Consider the following 17,101-nt stretch of genomic DNA (forward strand, 5'->3'; position numbering starts at 1 on the left):
AGCATATATATTGGCTAACCACTGCAGCAAGAGGTCATTAAGCATCTGAAGACAAAGAGCAGCTTTCTCATGGAAGCACTGTGCAGCTTCCACAACATTATTTGACACAGTACCCAAAAATGGATGAAGCACTGCAACACTAATTGCACTTGGAAAGATTCTGAAGTCCATCAGACTGACTGAAAAACATATATCACTAACATTCAATGGTCACTTCCAACTAATTTCTTGCACCTTACACCAAAATGTCCCAAAATATAAAACATAAGAACAGTTCAAAACTATGTACATTAAAAATCCTACCAAAATTAAAACACCTTAAGTTTCCATGCAAAAAGAAGACAGATTATTTTAACTACACTCTACAAAGTCAGTCTCTTCCACTATGGATAAAATTCATCTTCTGTAAACATACCTACAACTAGTATACAGCTTAATACTCTTACATAAGGTAGCATAAGCTCATGTGTATTATGTTTATATGACAGGAATGTGTTAAAATCATGTAGCACTCAGAAGAGATTGTGTTCAGTATGATATGCTTGCAAAGTTAAGAGTTATAAAGAGGCATATATTCTTTTATGAAAGATTGTAGAATCTCTTCCTGTAATAAATTATATTACACATGCTCACTGAATAGTAATCAATATGAAACTTCAAAGTCCAGTAATTTAATGGTTCTATTCACAATAAAAATAATACTGCACAAAATGTGTGTGGCACATGAAGTAGGTAGTGTGAATGTACATTGAATTATTAGTAACATACTCATATTATGACACCAGAAGATCATTAATAGGTCAGGTCTGAGGCTACTCAATGCAAATTAAAAAGTAAAATCTGTTGAAATCTCTTGAAAGCTTTCGAGGTAGCATTACAGCAGCAAATGTAGGTCAATCTGTTCTCTGTAAAGAGAGAGTTTTTTAATATATTCCTACATCCTTAAGCTATTGTGATTTGGGAATTTAAAAAAAGGTTTGTTCAATTGCTAAATGTTTGGCGTATAATGTTTTTCACTTATCCGCATATTCAATTGCCGATTTTATTTCAGTTCTCTAACATGTTTTTTTTTTTTTTCCCAGGTACATGTCAATACAAGGGAAATAACTATGAAATCAACGAAGAATTTCATGATGGATGTGAAGCATTTTGTATCTGTGAAGCAACAGGTGTACAATGTGCTCCTATCCAGTGTCCCACAGAATTTGGGCTGGACTTAATAGACCCTCACTGTCTTGAATGGGACACATCAGCATTTGTACCTAGTCCCCCATCTTGCTGCCCATCAGAAGCAATCTGCAAGAACAATGGCTCTTGTCTGTATGAAGGACAACGATTTGATAACTTCGCACAGGTACTGAAAATTTTGTGTCAGTTTAATGAATATAATGATATGGGAATTATTTCCAAGTTCAAAAATTTTCCTATGTTTCTAATATTGTACCTCAGCCTAAATTAAGAGAAAAGGAAGAAGGAATACAAAATTGGGAATGGCACCAAGAAACAGCAATTCACCTTGACCTATGTCTTAGTAGTCCTTAATCAGCTATAGTGCTTGGTCACTTCCAGTGGTTAAGAGATACTTTTGGTGAGAAGGAATAGCAGGACCCTCCCATATAGCTCCCTAATCTCAAAGCCTCACAGTACAAAGCAAGATTAGTTGATGTTTAGAACAGCTGTTCTGTAAAAAAAATTTGGTACATTCTTCATACAGGTTTATATACAAATGGGACAGTTGGCAAATATAGGTTGTAATACACCACATTATCTAGTTATAAGGTGATTCTGAGAATACAGGTTCACCGTTATTTGCAGATTAAATTATTGGAGAAGAGGTCAACATTTTAACAATGTGTACTAGATTAATGTAGGGATCATCTTACATTTAAAAATGAAGCTACAGCAATTGAGGTCACATGTGTATTTGTTTTGAAGCATTTGGAAGGGTTGGATGGGGAAGAATGACATCAGCTTGGCTAAGAACTAGGACAAATGTGAGGAGGGGAGTGGTGAGTGGGTGGCAAATTTGGTCATCCTGCCAACCATGGAAGTATATACCACATACCATGGCTTTTTATGCATATTTACTATGTTTAAACTGCAAATTTCCTGGACCTATTTGTAGTTAGAATTTAAATAACTTCAAAATTATAGAAATACTCATCAATAGTATACATTTCTGCAGGAGATGGTAAAATTCTGGATAGGGGCCAGTGCCATGTTTACATATTTCACGTAGCAATATTATCCATGCTCACTGTGGAGTGTGATGGGAACAAAAGGAGTGTGTCAATTGCTGGTTCTACACAGCCAGTGAGAGAGCAGCAGGCAGACAACATGTTTGGAAGCACAAGACGAAGGATTATTGGCACATTCTCATGTCAATAGAGAGACAAAATGTGCTATGTATTTGGAAAAAAAGCTTTCATTCTCAGATTTCACCATAACCACAAACTTGGAAATTGTAACATATTCAGAAGAAACAGCCAAATATTTGAGGCACCAAAACATATGCCCATTTCACTAGCACCAATTTAAGCTGTGTGATTAGGTCCTTTCCTAACCTCAACCTCAGAGGTTGCTCAGTATGTATAAGACAAATCCAATGAAGGTTTCTTGATTACTCAAGAAATTATCAAAATATAGGCACTGCAGAGATAAGTGAGTTTTTCAACCAAATGCATCATGAAATTCAAAGAAAGTACTGGCTGGTGCTTAAGGATGATGAAAAAGGCAGGGCTTACATTACAACACAGAACAACTATAGCTCCACATGATTAACAATTACTTACATATCAGCATCATGTAATCATCAATCTAAGGAAATGGTATGACTGTTTGCTAGGCAATATGGGCAACACTGATTGGATGCCTGTGTATTTTGATTTGCCATCAGATGTTACTGTTGATGTGAAGGGCATTAGAATTGTACTTATAAAATGTTCTGTCAATGGAAAGGCCAGACTAACAGCAGTGCTGGGAGCAGTAGCAGTTGAAAGGAAGCTCCCCTCATTTGTGATTCTTCACAGAAAAATGACACTGAAAGCAAAATTGCCTGCAGGACTTACCTAAGGCCAAGGAAAGGAATGGATGACAAGTGAACTGATACTAGATTGGTTGAAGGTTGTCTGGAACAGAAGACAGGGACTTTGATTAACAGAAAGGAAATGTTGGTGCTTGATTCTTTCAGGCATATTTCACCCACGACATTAAGGATCTGATGGCAAAGAACAAAAACCTAGAAATAGTTCCTGGTGGCTTGACCTCACAACTTCAAGCAACGGATGTTGTTGTGAACCAACCTTTTAAGGTCCACTTGTGACATATTTACAGTGAGTGTGTTCTTCAAGGAGACCAGACTCTCACTCCAGTAGGAAGTTAAAGAAACTCTCAATATCCATGATGGGCAGTGGATCTTTAGTGTCTGGAGCAGAAACTCAAGTGAGCCTATCAAGAAAGGATTGAAGAAGTGCTACATGTCCGATGCCATGATGGATCAAAAGTGACATACTTTGAGTGGAGTACCAGCAAGGAAGAATTTGCAAATGATGATGATGATGATGATGATGATGATGATAATGACAATGATACCAGTGATGGTGGTGGTTATGATGACAACGATGGCCGACAATCGACGATGACGGGGGTGGTGGTGGTGATCAAAACAGCAATACCATAGATGACTGGAGCTAGCAAAAAATGAAGTGAAGATAAAAGTTTTCATTTCTTTTTGTTTATTTTGTTTCTCTTGTATTATAGAAATGTAGACAATCAGTAGATGACATAATTTAAAAATAGGTAGAATATTAATTTTTTTGGCAGGTACATTGTGTGTGTTCAAAGTCTTGTCAAAACCATCTGGAACGGATGCAATAAATTTGTGTGTGGTACTGCTTGTTATTGTTTATATATATTTGTCTTTCTTAGTGTTACTAATAATAATAGAAAAATATTTTACTGAGATATCTGTGTGAATAAATATCATGTTATATCTCAAATGTCTGGAATTTTAAGAGAATTGTACACAAGAATCAATGTACTTAGGAATGATGAGACACATTTAAAGTTATCTGAGGATGTAGATATTGCAATAATAAATACCTCAGTAGTCAGTTCTGTTGAGGAGGAATAGACATCTCTAAAAAGGGAAATCACAGAATTTGAACAGACAAACATAGGTAGTTGGAAAGTAACTTGTGAAGAAACCTTGGGTAACAAAAGAAATACTTCAATTAATCAACAAAAGGAGGCAGTACAAAACCATTGATGGGGAGAGTAATACAGCAGGAAAAGTCAATTAGAAATGAAATAAATAAAAAGTGTAGGAAGTCAAGGTAAAGTAGGTTCAGGAAAACTGTGAAGTAATCGAATTGGTTATCAGAAGAACTGATTCAGCATATAGAAAAGTCCAAACAACCTTCAACAAATTTAAAAGTAACTGCATCAACATTAAGAGAGCACTGGGAATTCCACAGTTGCTCAGAGGAGAGAGAAGATAGATGGAAACAGTACACTGAAGGTCTCTACAATGGGGAGGACTTATATGATGATATGGCAGAAGAAGAAATAGGAAAGACATAGGAGATCCAGTGGAAGGTGGCAACCAATAGCTGAACATGACCTGTAAATACTAAAATTTGCATCATCCATCATGTTTCTTTTGTATCTGGCCCCGTAAATCACAATTTTCAGCAGAACAGGAGAACATGTTAGTAACAAATTGTTTGTCACGTGCCAATGCAATCATTGTATTTTCATGAAATTTGTCACAGCACAAGGGGATAGTTAAAGCTTTTGAAAAGTTGTACACTATTGTATCAACTCAATCATCTTGTTTCTCTTGCAAAATGCAAATAGATGACTAGCAGCTAGAAATACAATATGACACAAAGGATGAGGCATGGCACAGAAGTGATTGATATTATAATAAAGATAAAGACACAAACAATATATATATATATATTTTGAATTTTGTGTGTGTGTGTGTATATATATATATATATATATATATACACACACACACACAAAATTCAAGCTTTCGCAACAAACTGTTGCCTCATCAGGAAAGAGGGAAGGAGAGGGAAAGACGAAAGGATGTGGGTTTTAAGGGAGAGGGTAAGGAGTCATTCCAGTCCCGGGAGCGGAAAGACTTACCTTATGGGGAAAAAAGGACGGGTATACACTCGCACACACACACATATCCATCCACACATATACAGACACAAGCAGACATATTTGGTCTTCTCCTCACATAGTACTCCCCTCTTCACTGCACATGCCCATACCATCTTAGCCTACTTTCTTGGGTCTTCTTCCCTAAGGGCCCCACTTTCACTGTTCCCCTGATGAACTCATTCCTTAAGCTATCCTTTCGTGTCACCCCATTCATCTACCTTAACATTCTCATTTCTGCCACTTCTATCTTTTTCTCTTGGGCTTTTGTAATTGGCCAAGTTTCTGCGCTATACAGCATTGCAGGCCTCACCACAGACTTTTAAAGCTTTCCTTTCATTCTGCAGCTAACCTTCTTATCACACAATACTCCACTCAGTTTCCTCCAGTTCATCCATCCACTATTCATTCTGTGTTGTATTTCGAGGTCCAGTTCTCCAACACTTTGCATGTAAGAGCCTAGGTATTTAAATTTCCTGACCAGCGTCAGTTGTTCTCCTTGCAGGTTAGTACATAGATCTTTGGCGTCCTTTGTACACATATACTCTGTTTTCACCCTGCTAATTCTCATTCCCATTTTCTCTAGAGCTTTTCTCCCTTGTTCAAGCTTGTCTTGAAGTGCCTTCTGGGTGGGTTCACAGATTACAACAACATCGGCAAACATCATGCTCCAAGGTGCCTCTTTTTTTCACATCTTTGACTAGTACATCCATGACAAGGTCAAAGAGATTTGGGCTGAGAGCAGATCCCTGATGTAGTCCTACTCTCACTGGAAATGCCTTTGTTGCACCTGCACTGCTCCTGACATGTCACATTGCACCTTCATATATGACCTCTACCATCCTGATATATTTTTCTGGCAGGCATTTACTTCTCATATCTCCATATCTCTTGCCACAGCACTCTGTCATATGCCTTCTCAAGATTAATAAAGGCCATAAGCAGTTTGGCTTGTACTTCTCTGTGCCTCTGCATCAGTTGCCTTAATGTAAATATTGCATCGGGTGATCCTCTTCCCAGAATAAATCCAAACTGTGCTTCACATACTTCAGTTTCTAGATGCAACCTCTTCTCAATTATCCTTTCCCAGATCTTCATTGTGTGTGACATCAGTTTTATCCCTCTATAATTGCCACAGTTTTGGATATCCCCTTTCCCCTTTCATATGGGAACCAGTATACTGCTTCTCCCTGCATGTGGCATTCTTTCTCCTTCCCAGATATTCTGCATTAGATCCCAGAGAATATCTGTTCCCTCTTCTCCCAGACTTTCCCATGCTTCTATTGGGATTTGGTCTGCCCCTAGGGCATCCCCATTCTTCATTTTCTTTATCACGTGTTCGACTTCTTCCCTACTTATACTTTGGGCCATTCCTTCATTTATATCTCCATCCTCATACTCCTCTTGTACATTTTCCTCATTCGATAAATCCTATTCAGGATTTTCTCAAGGTTGTGTAATACTACACCTGATTCATCCTTTATCTGCTTCATTGATATTATGTCCTCAGTCACCTTATCTCTTGCTTTAGCAATCCATAGGAGTTGCCTGCTGTCCTGTATTCTTTCTAGCTCTTCATATGCCTCTTCCATTGCCTCAGCCTTTGCTTTTGCCACTGCTTTTTTCGCCATCTTGTTTGCAGTCTTGTAGGCTTCCCTACTCTCCTGTCTTCCTGTTAAGTTCCATTCTTCTTCTTCTTTTTAGCATTTTTTTTCACTTTTATTGCTTTCTGAACCTCCTCATTCCACCACCATGCCTCCTTATCTTTTGGTGGTCCCTTTCAAGTTGTTACATCCAGCAAGTCTTTTCCAGTTTTTGTAATTACATTGCTATTATAACTCCTTTACATCCTCTGGTAATTTCACTTCCCTTAATACTGTTTCCTTGAATTTTTCTCCTAACACCTCTTATTTCAATTTCCACCACTTTATTCTTTGTTCTCCTCACTTGATACATTTACGTCTTTTCCCCACTACCATTTCAAAATCAGCCACTATGAGTTTGATCATTGAAAAGTTACTGAGTAACAATAAATATGAGGAGATCAAAAATCAATTTCTGCAGTGCTCTGTGCATTATTTAACAATTTTTCACCAAATCCAACAATCACAGGACAATAATGAAAGAACAGAGGCCAAGAGACATAAGAGGGGTAAAAATCAGTTCAGTAATGCTTCAAGTTGTGCAGAGTGCACAGTGATCTGAAGAGTGGACTGGGAGGGACAGATAGAACAGAGGGAGAAGATGAATGTGGAGAAGAGAGTGGGAGTTTAGTATCTTTGAATGTTCTTTACTCCTTCAATTATTTATATTTCACCAAGAATTTTGTACCTTATTTATCTGGTAGGAGTATCAACACTATAGGAAAAGATAGATTGCTACTTACTGTAAAGCTAAGATGCTAAGTTGCCTTTTAATTGTAACTTGTTTATAATAGAGATAGCACATTTATCCCTACCAATGTCTATTTTTTTGTAATTAATCACATTAAAAAAGCAACTGTTACTTGTAATGCACGTAGTTAATAATTAAGTGGAGAACACAAAACACTACAGCTGAATGCATTTGCCATCAAAGTGAATGATTTCTCACTGTATCAGGTACAAAATCATTTCAATACAGACAATCTCCTCTGATTTCAGAATGAAATCCACCAGGAAACTCCTCTGCTTTACTAAATAAACATGAGGAAATTTGTTTTTATATATCCTTTGGCAGAAAACGCTTACAAGTTAATCTGTTTCATAATAAATGAAAATAATGTAGCTGCAAATGAAAATTTAGTAAAAATCATCACACAAGAAAAAAAATTCTCAACAAAATTACATTAATGGTGTTCCTGTGTTTTAGTAGAAAGATAATAAATTAACACATCATGGTAATACCTTTGTGACACCCATCACTTTGATCCTGGCCCTGACTCAGCCTGTCGAACTGTTGGCATTAGGGATTGGCATCTGTCACTTGGCAGCTGCAAATGTCCCATATGTTAATGTGCATTATGTATGGCTCATTTTATTTTAACATTCATTCTTAAAAAGCTTTCTATATAATAGTTAAAAAATTTGCAGGCATATAACTATTTAAGAACTTGAACTTTTATAACCAATTTCATACAGTTTCATGTGAACAAATTCAGATAAATTCAATGGTGAGATTACATTACATTGTTAAAAGTAAAAGCATACCTGACGAAAACATAAAATGTTGTTGGGAGAGCATGAGAGAGAGAGAGAGAGAGAGAGAGAGAGAGAGAGAGAGAGAGAGATTTCAGTTTCCGTACCTCATAGTAAAGGAAATAATCTATTTGCCATGTTTATGAAAACCTTATGAGCCCATCTTTCTTTAACAGCATTTCATTATTATTTAATTAAAAGCATATCTTTTTATCAATCAGATACCAGCAAACCTGACTGGATGCGAGCAGCACTGTGCATGTGAATTTGGAAATGTTACTTGTCGTCGTGTGTGTGAACCATTAGGAGACTCACCACCCCCTGAATTTAATTGTCCAGTACCACCCATCATTGGATTACTGCCTCATGACAACTGCTGCAGAAGTTGGTTGTGCCCTCAGCCATCAACAGGTAATACTATAAAAGTGCAATGTATTATGTCATTTTAAAAGAGCTTACAAAAACGGGATATACGTAACTCCTATCTTGGTAGTATTCATATAATGGTTGTACACTATGTTCTTCTGGGAGATAGAAGTAATGCCTTAAAACTGGCTTTCGTTTAAATTAAACAATTGGTAATCCAGGATGGAATGTAACAATATTACAAAAAGGATAGTTGCTACTCACCATATGGCGGAGTTGCTGAGTCACAGATAGGCACAGCAGCAACTATCTATTTCATAATATTGTTTCATTTAAATTATTTCTTTTAAAATAGAAAATAAAATTGTATGATTTGATGAGACATTATTGTTTATTATCCTAAATATAAGTGTTAAATTTGTAATCTTATGCTCATATTTTTAAAACTGAATAAGGGTTTTTAGTTAAATTTGCCTGCAGTCATTGGGCAGCCTATGTCATTTACCTACTTCTGTTGTAACAGTGAAAGAGAATACTATATCGAGTTTTTATCACTAAATCACACCTGATTACCGAGCAAGTGGCGCAGTGGTTAGCACACTGCACTCGCATTCGGGAGGACGATGGTTCAATCCCACGCCCGGCCATCCTGATTTAGGTTTTCCATGATTTCCCTAAATTGCTCCAGGCAAATGCCGGGATGGTTCCTTTGAAAGGGCACGGCCGACTTCCTTCGCCATCCTTCCCTAGTCCGATGAGACCGATGACCTTGCTGTTTGCTCTCTTCCCCCAAACAACCCAAACCAACCCATCACACCTGATTGCTTGGTACTATTCATGTCTGAAAAACTCTACGTATGTGTGAGATGGAAATTATATTTTATCTATATAATATTAATATTACTTTCTATTTGCCAATTTTGTTTTTATGTTTTGATAAAGTTTAATGCCACTCTCTCTGTATAGTTGTCATATTTTAACTCCTCATTTTGTTTAATAATATTCCCATTGTTCATACAATGCGATTCAATTGGACACAGTTTAAGAAAACAGAATAGTATTTCAGTTAACATAACACCTTTGAGTTGTGATGATTAACATAAAATGAGGAAAGCTCATTGGTGCATGGCACTTGGATTTGGGTGTGTTACACAATGCAGAAAACTTCACTAGCTTTCAAGTGAATTGCTACTCTTATTCCAGTTTAAGTGAACACACACACACACATTTTTTAAATAAATTCACAGTTGTTGGGAGACTCTAGTACTATCCAAGATAACATTCAGCGTGATGTTAATAGAGCAGTTGGTGAAGAAATGGCCCTTGAAAGGACCAAGTAGAGAAAAGTAGATTCTTGATAATCTCAATGTGGTTAAACCTTGATTAGGCCTTTTGAGAGGACTAAGACTTCTTGGGGATCAAGTTCATAGGAGATAATTTACAAAGCTAGTTTGACAATGGTTTTGGGAGTCTGGAATAAACATGTTTTATGGGTAACTACTGACATTCTGGATATGTGAGAGAGGGACTAGATTGCCAAAGCAGTGTAGCTGTGATAGCTACGCAGATGGGGAGAGGGGTTTTAAGCATTCTCATGGTTTAGGTAAACTATATGCATCCGACGCAGTAATGGGCCCTGTGTATAAGGGTTTTAAGCATACTCATGGTTAAAATCCTTATACACAGGGCCCATACAGTGTCTGATGCAGATAGTTTACCTAAAGAGCTTGTACATTTAAGGACAGTGTTCTGAGACAATGGATACTCAACCCATCAAAATAACAGTGCATTCTCAGCTAAAACCAAGAACTGGGAAGTTGATAAAGAGGAAAACACACCAGGAAAGTCTCTAGCTTTTCTTCTCATTTTTGGAAATATCCCTTCAAAATAGCAAGAATCCTTAACAATTTTCAGGTGAAAGTGATTTTCCACCCACCATCTAAGATTTCAGACCTGCTGGGATCAGTGAAGGATAATTTGTTATTATAGAAGGTGGGAATTTACAAAATACCTTGCCAGTGTGGTGTGGCTTATACAGGACAAACAACATGCATAGTGGAAGAATGGCGCACAAAGCATAAAAATTGCACATGCCTTCTGCAGCCCAGCAAGTCTGCAGTTGCAGGGCATTGTATCTCCAATGGAAATTCAATGGAGTATGATAAAACATTAATTTTGGCTTCAGCAACATCTTTTTGGGACTCTGTTAAAGTAGAATCTGTTGAAATATTCATCATGGAAAATCTAATGAACTGCGACAGCTGCTGCCAGCTGGATAATGTGTGGAACCCTATCATCTCCAAGATTTGCTCCAAATGAAGATGCCAATAACTGTGGTGAGTGGCAATGCCAAAGACAGCTGATCCTTGCAGATTCACCAGCGAAAGCGCTGCTGCTGGGTGGTGTGGTCCTTCTGTCACCATGACTCTGACACTTGTGCAGAAATACTACCAGCATGCTATATAAAGTGGAGCTAGAACATCTTCATCAGTCTTTGATGGCTCATCTGAAGATGACTCACAGGTGTCTAGTTGAAACATCAGGGAATGAAGTTTACGATTGCCAGCTGCAATTCTGAAATCTCTTTGAACAGTCAGTTTAAAGTTCTATATACGCAATTTTCACTGGTTGTGTCACTTCTTCTCTGCAATCTTTCAATGATTGTATCAATATCCATTTTTATTGTGATATACTGTGAAATTTTGAACATTTGTGAGTGCCGCAATAAACTAGTATTGTTATTGCCAATCGTAGGCTTAAACTAAATTGTGCTCTTTGAAATTTTTTTTAAGGATGGTAGGCCTATCATCATTCAGAACAGTTGGCACAAATAAACATGCATTTTTTGAGAATTTGCAGAAACTACCAGTGTCCTTTATATAAGCTATGAACAATTTGTAACAAATCAGGGTTTGTGATTTAGTTATTATATCAGATTTTCTAACTAACATTTTGTGTTACATCTAGTTTTCCCTTATGAGGCATAGCCCTATATATTATCTCATTTATCATGAATTAACTCAGTTTTCAAGTTTGCTTACAACTATTATTATCATCAAAACGTTTTAGGACAGTAGTAATTTTACCAAAGGTTTTTGTGATGCCATAATAGTAATCTTGTTTCATTTTGCGTATCTCCTTCAATTCTTATAGGGAATTAGCAATACGTTAGCTCTACAGATTAAAAGATAATTGGCAGGTTTAATGTAAAGTCCTTTGTTCGCTGCCTTCTAATACATTTCAGCAGCCAGAACGCAGCCCCACAGTGAATGCTGTTCTCAAACACAAAATGAGTTGGTTGACATTCACAAATAGCTGGAAATTGCCCTAACTACTGTCAAACAGTTGACAGCTGCTGCAAATTGGTGTGTTGGAAAAGCTCTTGATAACCATGTACCTCTAATACCTGTACTAGAGGTACCTCAAGTACTATCCTCTCCTGTGGATTCTGTTTCCTCTGCAGAAAGTACTGGATCTGTCATTACCAGTCCACTTGATGGCAAGTGGCATTCAATGGTAGATCTAGGCATCCTGTACAGGGTGGATAGGGACCAGGGAGTGCTCAGGGTGTTGTATCGATCGCCTAACCAATAAATTGGAGGTGTTGTCTTCCATTGAAACTGTCCCAGTGGGACTCACTTCACCTGTTGTGAGGAAACCTGTTTTAGTCCAGCAGCCAATGAGGATGGTGCAACCAACTGCAGATTGTGGTGCACATTGGAACAAATGATGCCTGTCACTTGGGCTGCAAAGTTATTCTTGGGTCATGCCAATGACCAGCATAGAATATTGAGAAGACCAGCCTTGCATGTGGAGTTTCAAAGAAGCCCACAATTTGCAGTATTGTCCCCAGAACTGATCATGGCCCTTTGGTTATGAGTCCAGTGAAATGACTGAACCAAAGACTTCTAAAGTTGTTTGAAAAGCTGGGCTGAGAGAACTGTAGGGTCCCCCTAAATAGGTCAGGTGTGCACTACACATCAGAGGCTGCTACTCAGGTAGCACACAAGGGTTTTTTAGATAAGGGGACTCTCCAGCCAATCCAGAAGTATCAGTGTAAGATCAAAAGAAATGCCTCCCTTGGGTGAGAGTATTAAAATCCTAATGGCAAACTGCCAAAGCATTTGCAACAAAGTGCCATAGTTTGAAGTGCTCATGAAAAGTAATGAAGCTCACATAATACTAGATACAGAAAGATGGGTGAAATGTGAAATTGATAGCAGTGAGATTTTGGGGGGAAATTTAAGTGTATACCAAAAAGATAGGCAAAATGGGAAATGTAGGTGATGTATTTGTCACAGTAGACAAAAATCTGAAATCCAGTAAGATAGAAATTGAAGCTGCATGTGAAATTGTTTGGGCAAGACTCAGTATCAGGGATGGGCATAAAATGATAATTGAATTCTCCTATCGCTCACCAAACTCACCTTGTGTTGTAACCGAAAACTTCAGAGAAAACCTCAGTTCACTTGTACATAAGTTCTCCAATCATATTCTAACCATTGCTGGAGATTTTAATCATCCAACAATTAGTTGGGAAAATTACAGTTTTGTTAGAGGTGCGCATAATAAGACATCCTGTGAAACTTTACTAAATACTTTCTCTGGTAGTTAGTAACCCTACTCATAAGGAAAATATGTTGGACCTAATGGCAACAAATACACATGACCTCTTTGAGGATGTCCACACTGAAATTGGTATCAGTGGCCATGATGCAATTGTGGCAACAATGATTACCAAAGTACAAAGGACAGCCAAAACAAGCAGAAAGATATATATGTTCAGTAAACTAGATAAAAAATCAGTAATGTTATATCTCAATGAGGAACTTGAAACTTTCAGCACAGATCAAGAGCATGTAGAGGAACTTTGGTTCAAGTTTAAAGAATAATTGATCATGCACTGGATAGATACATACCCAATTGAACAGTTCATAATGAGAGGGAATCTCCATGGTATACAGTCACTGTAAAAAACTTCTAAAGAAAAATATTACTGCATAATAGGTGTAAAACAAAGCGTAGGGCAATAGATAGAGAGATGCTGAATGACACATTTGGCTATCAAGAGTGCAATGTGTGATGCGTTCAATGACTACTGTAGCAGAATATTATCAAATGACATTTCAAAAAATCCAAAGAAAATCTGGTCATATGTAAAGGCTATTAGTGGCATCAATGTTCAAATGTTCCTTTACAAAGGAAAACCCAGGAGAACTGTCCCAATTTAATCCTTGTACCACTGAAAAGATGAATGAAATAAGTACAAGTGTCAGTTGTGTTGAGAAATAGCTGAAATCATTAAAACTGAACACAGCTTCAGACCCCAATGGAATCCCTATCAGATCCTATACTGAATCTGTGGCTGAGTTAGCCCCTCTTCCCACTATAATCTATTGTAGGTTCCTCAAACAAAAAAACTGTGCCCAGTTCTTGGAAAATGGCACAGGTCACACCCATCTACAAGAACGGCAGTAGAAATGACCCACAATAATACTGCCTAATATCCTTGATATTGATTTGTTGTAGAGTCTCAGAACATATTCTGAGCTCAAACATAATGAGATATCTTGAACAGAATGACCTGCTCAATGTCAACCAGCATGGTTTTTGAAAATATCAATTACATGAAACCTAACTCGCACTTTTCTCACACGACATACTGAAAGCTTTGGATCACCAGGTGCAGTGTTTCTTGATTTCCGAAAAGCATTTGACTCAGTACTGTACCTACACTTATTGTCAAAAGTATGATCGTATGGGGTATCAGGTGAAGTTTGTGACTGGATTGAGGACTTTCTGGTGGAGGACACAGCATGTTATCTTAGATGGAGGTTCATGATCAGGTGTAGAAGTAACTTCGGGTGTGCCCCAGGGAAGAGCGTTGGGATACTTGCTGTTTATGTTGTATATTTATAGTAAAATCAGGCTTTTTGCAGATGATGCAGTTATCTATAATGAAGTACTATCTCAGAGAAGCTGCGTAAGACCTTGTTAAGCTTTCAACATGGTGATCAGATTGGCAACTTGCTCTACATATTCAGAAATGTTAAATCTTGCACTTCACAAAATAAAATAAGAACATTATATCCTATGATTATAATATCAATGAGCCACTGTTGGAGTCAGCCAACACATACAAATACCTGGCTATATATAACACTTTATAGGGATATGAAATGGAATGATCACATAGGTTCAGTCATCGGTATAGCAGGTGGTAGTCTTCGGTGTATTGTTAGAATACTGGGGAAGCACAATCTGTCTACCAAAGATATTGCTTAAAAATCAATTGTGCTACCGATCCTAGAATATTGTTCAATTGTGGGACCTGTACAAGATAGGGCTAACAGGAGATAGGGGATACTGAATGTATACAGAGATGGGCAGCATGAATGGTCATAGGTTTGTTTAATCCATGGGAGAATGTCACAGATACTAAAGGAATTGAAACAGCAGACTCTTGAAGGCAGATGTAAACTATCCTGAGAAAGTCTACTAACAATGCTTCAAGATCTGGCATTAAATGATTACACTAGGGATATACTGAAACCCCATACATATCATTCACACAGGGATTGCGAGGATAAAAGTAGGATAATTACTGCATGCACATAGGTATTCAAACAATCTTTCCTCCCATGCTTCATAAATGAATGGAACAGGGAGAAACCCTAATGACTGGTACAATGGGATGTATCCTCTACCATGCATCTCACGATGGTTTGCAGTGTTCAGATGTGGATGTAGATCACAATTACAGTCTGTCTAGCAGAATTTCTTTTATTTAAGTCCCAATTAGTTTCTTCCTTGTTTCACATGAATGGTACCTTCTTGTTTAACCTGATTACCTTTTTTATACATTGTTCTAGTATGTGCATAGGTGTCAAAATGCTCATTTACAACACTTTTGCTTCATTACTATAGTCTCTAATAACCAGATAAAAAATTGTATTGAGTTCAGAGTCGAGTAAAACTTTTGTAGGACAGTACTTTTGCCATACATGTTTCTTTATTGTATCCACAAATATTTTATGACAACTTCAATTGCAAATTAGTTTGTACTGTGGTATGATTTATTACCATTTCCACCTGTGTTTCATGAATGTGTGAAATTTCAAGTAGAGATAAAGTTTGTTTTTGTGGATATTTTTTAGTTTATAATTATCATTTGCTCTGGTGACATATGAGCCAAATGTTAGCCTTTCTTGGTAGGGAGGCTGCAGACTGTTAGCCTACCTGGTGAGTCATTACCAAAGGTATAAGTAATTTAAGGTGTGCCCCAAGAAGTGTGTTGGGGCCCTTGTTGTTCATGCTGGATATTAATCACCTGGCTGACAGTAGATAGTAGTAATAACTTCAGACATTTTGTAGATCATGCAGGTATCTATAACAGAATACTATTTAAAACAATCTGCACCTATTCCCAGACAGGTGTTTGTAAGATTTCAAAGTGCTGCAAAGATTGACAGTTTGTTTTAAATATTCAAAAATGTGTAGATGTTAAAGTCACAAAATGCAGAAAAGTAGAATCCTGTGAAATTTGCAAAGACACAAAATGGAATGATCACAGAAGCTCAGTTTAAGTAAGGCAGATAACAGACTTCAGTTGTTTACAGGACAATGGGGAAAATGAAGGCAGTCTACAAAGGAAACTACTTAAAAATCATGTATGCATGCTGTAGAACTATTAATTACAAACATTGCATCAGCATTACAGCACCATGGTCATGCACAAGTAACATCCTGTGATCTGAGTAAAGCCTTTGATTGTGTTGACAACCATTTTTTGCTCTCCAAAATAGAATACTATAAAATTTGTGGCAAAAGTCTGAAACTAATGAAATCATATCTCAATAAAAGAAAGAAGGTGGTGAGTTCAGGAGCTTAGTTACCAAACACACTTGAGATCCAACATGGAGTGCCACTGGGATAAAAATTAGGACCTCTTCTATTCCTGTTATAAATAAATGATGTATCAAATAATACAAATGTAAAGACAAATGTGTACACAGATGATACTACTTTTTTGTCTGCAAACTATGTATTTGAAGACCTTGTCAGAAGAATGAATTTGGTGAAAGAAAGTGCAGCATCCTGGTCCAGTGCAAATGGTTTACTGTTAAATGTAAATAAGACACAGAATATGTGGGTCAGTCTGTCAAAGACTACAAAAATAGATAAGCAAAATGTAAAATTTTTAGGCATTACACTTATCAACAAACTAACATGGAGCACTCAAGTAGAACAAGTGACAGTTATCAAGAATAATATACTTGCTGAAGAAACTGATGTCATGCGTCACCTTTGAACTTGTAAGGACAGCATATTTTTTCTTTATTCAGTCTATTTTAAAATTTGGAAAATACTCTGGGGGAAATAACTGT

The 17,101-nt window shown here is 37.2% G+C and overlaps 1 protein-coding gene across 1 annotated transcript in view; it reads left to right on the top strand.

Moving 5' to 3' along the window:
* The window catches only part of LOC126184153 (putative epidermal cell surface receptor), a 401,413-nt gene that overhangs the window by 301,547 nt on the left and 82,765 nt on the right, over positions 1-17,101 (top strand). The window contains 2 exon segments of the mRNA XM_049926525.1: positions 1,083-1,354; positions 8,570-8,759. Of these exon segments, the coding sequence (XP_049782482.1) occupies positions 1,083-1,354; positions 8,570-8,759 (462 nt within the window).

This window comes from Schistocerca cancellata, chromosome 1 (assembly GCF_023864275.1).
Source record: "Schistocerca cancellata isolate TAMUIC-IGC-003103 chromosome 1, iqSchCanc2.1, whole genome shotgun sequence".
In the NCBI taxonomy this organism is placed as follows: domain Eukaryota; kingdom Metazoa; phylum Arthropoda; class Insecta; order Orthoptera; family Acrididae; genus Schistocerca; species Schistocerca cancellata.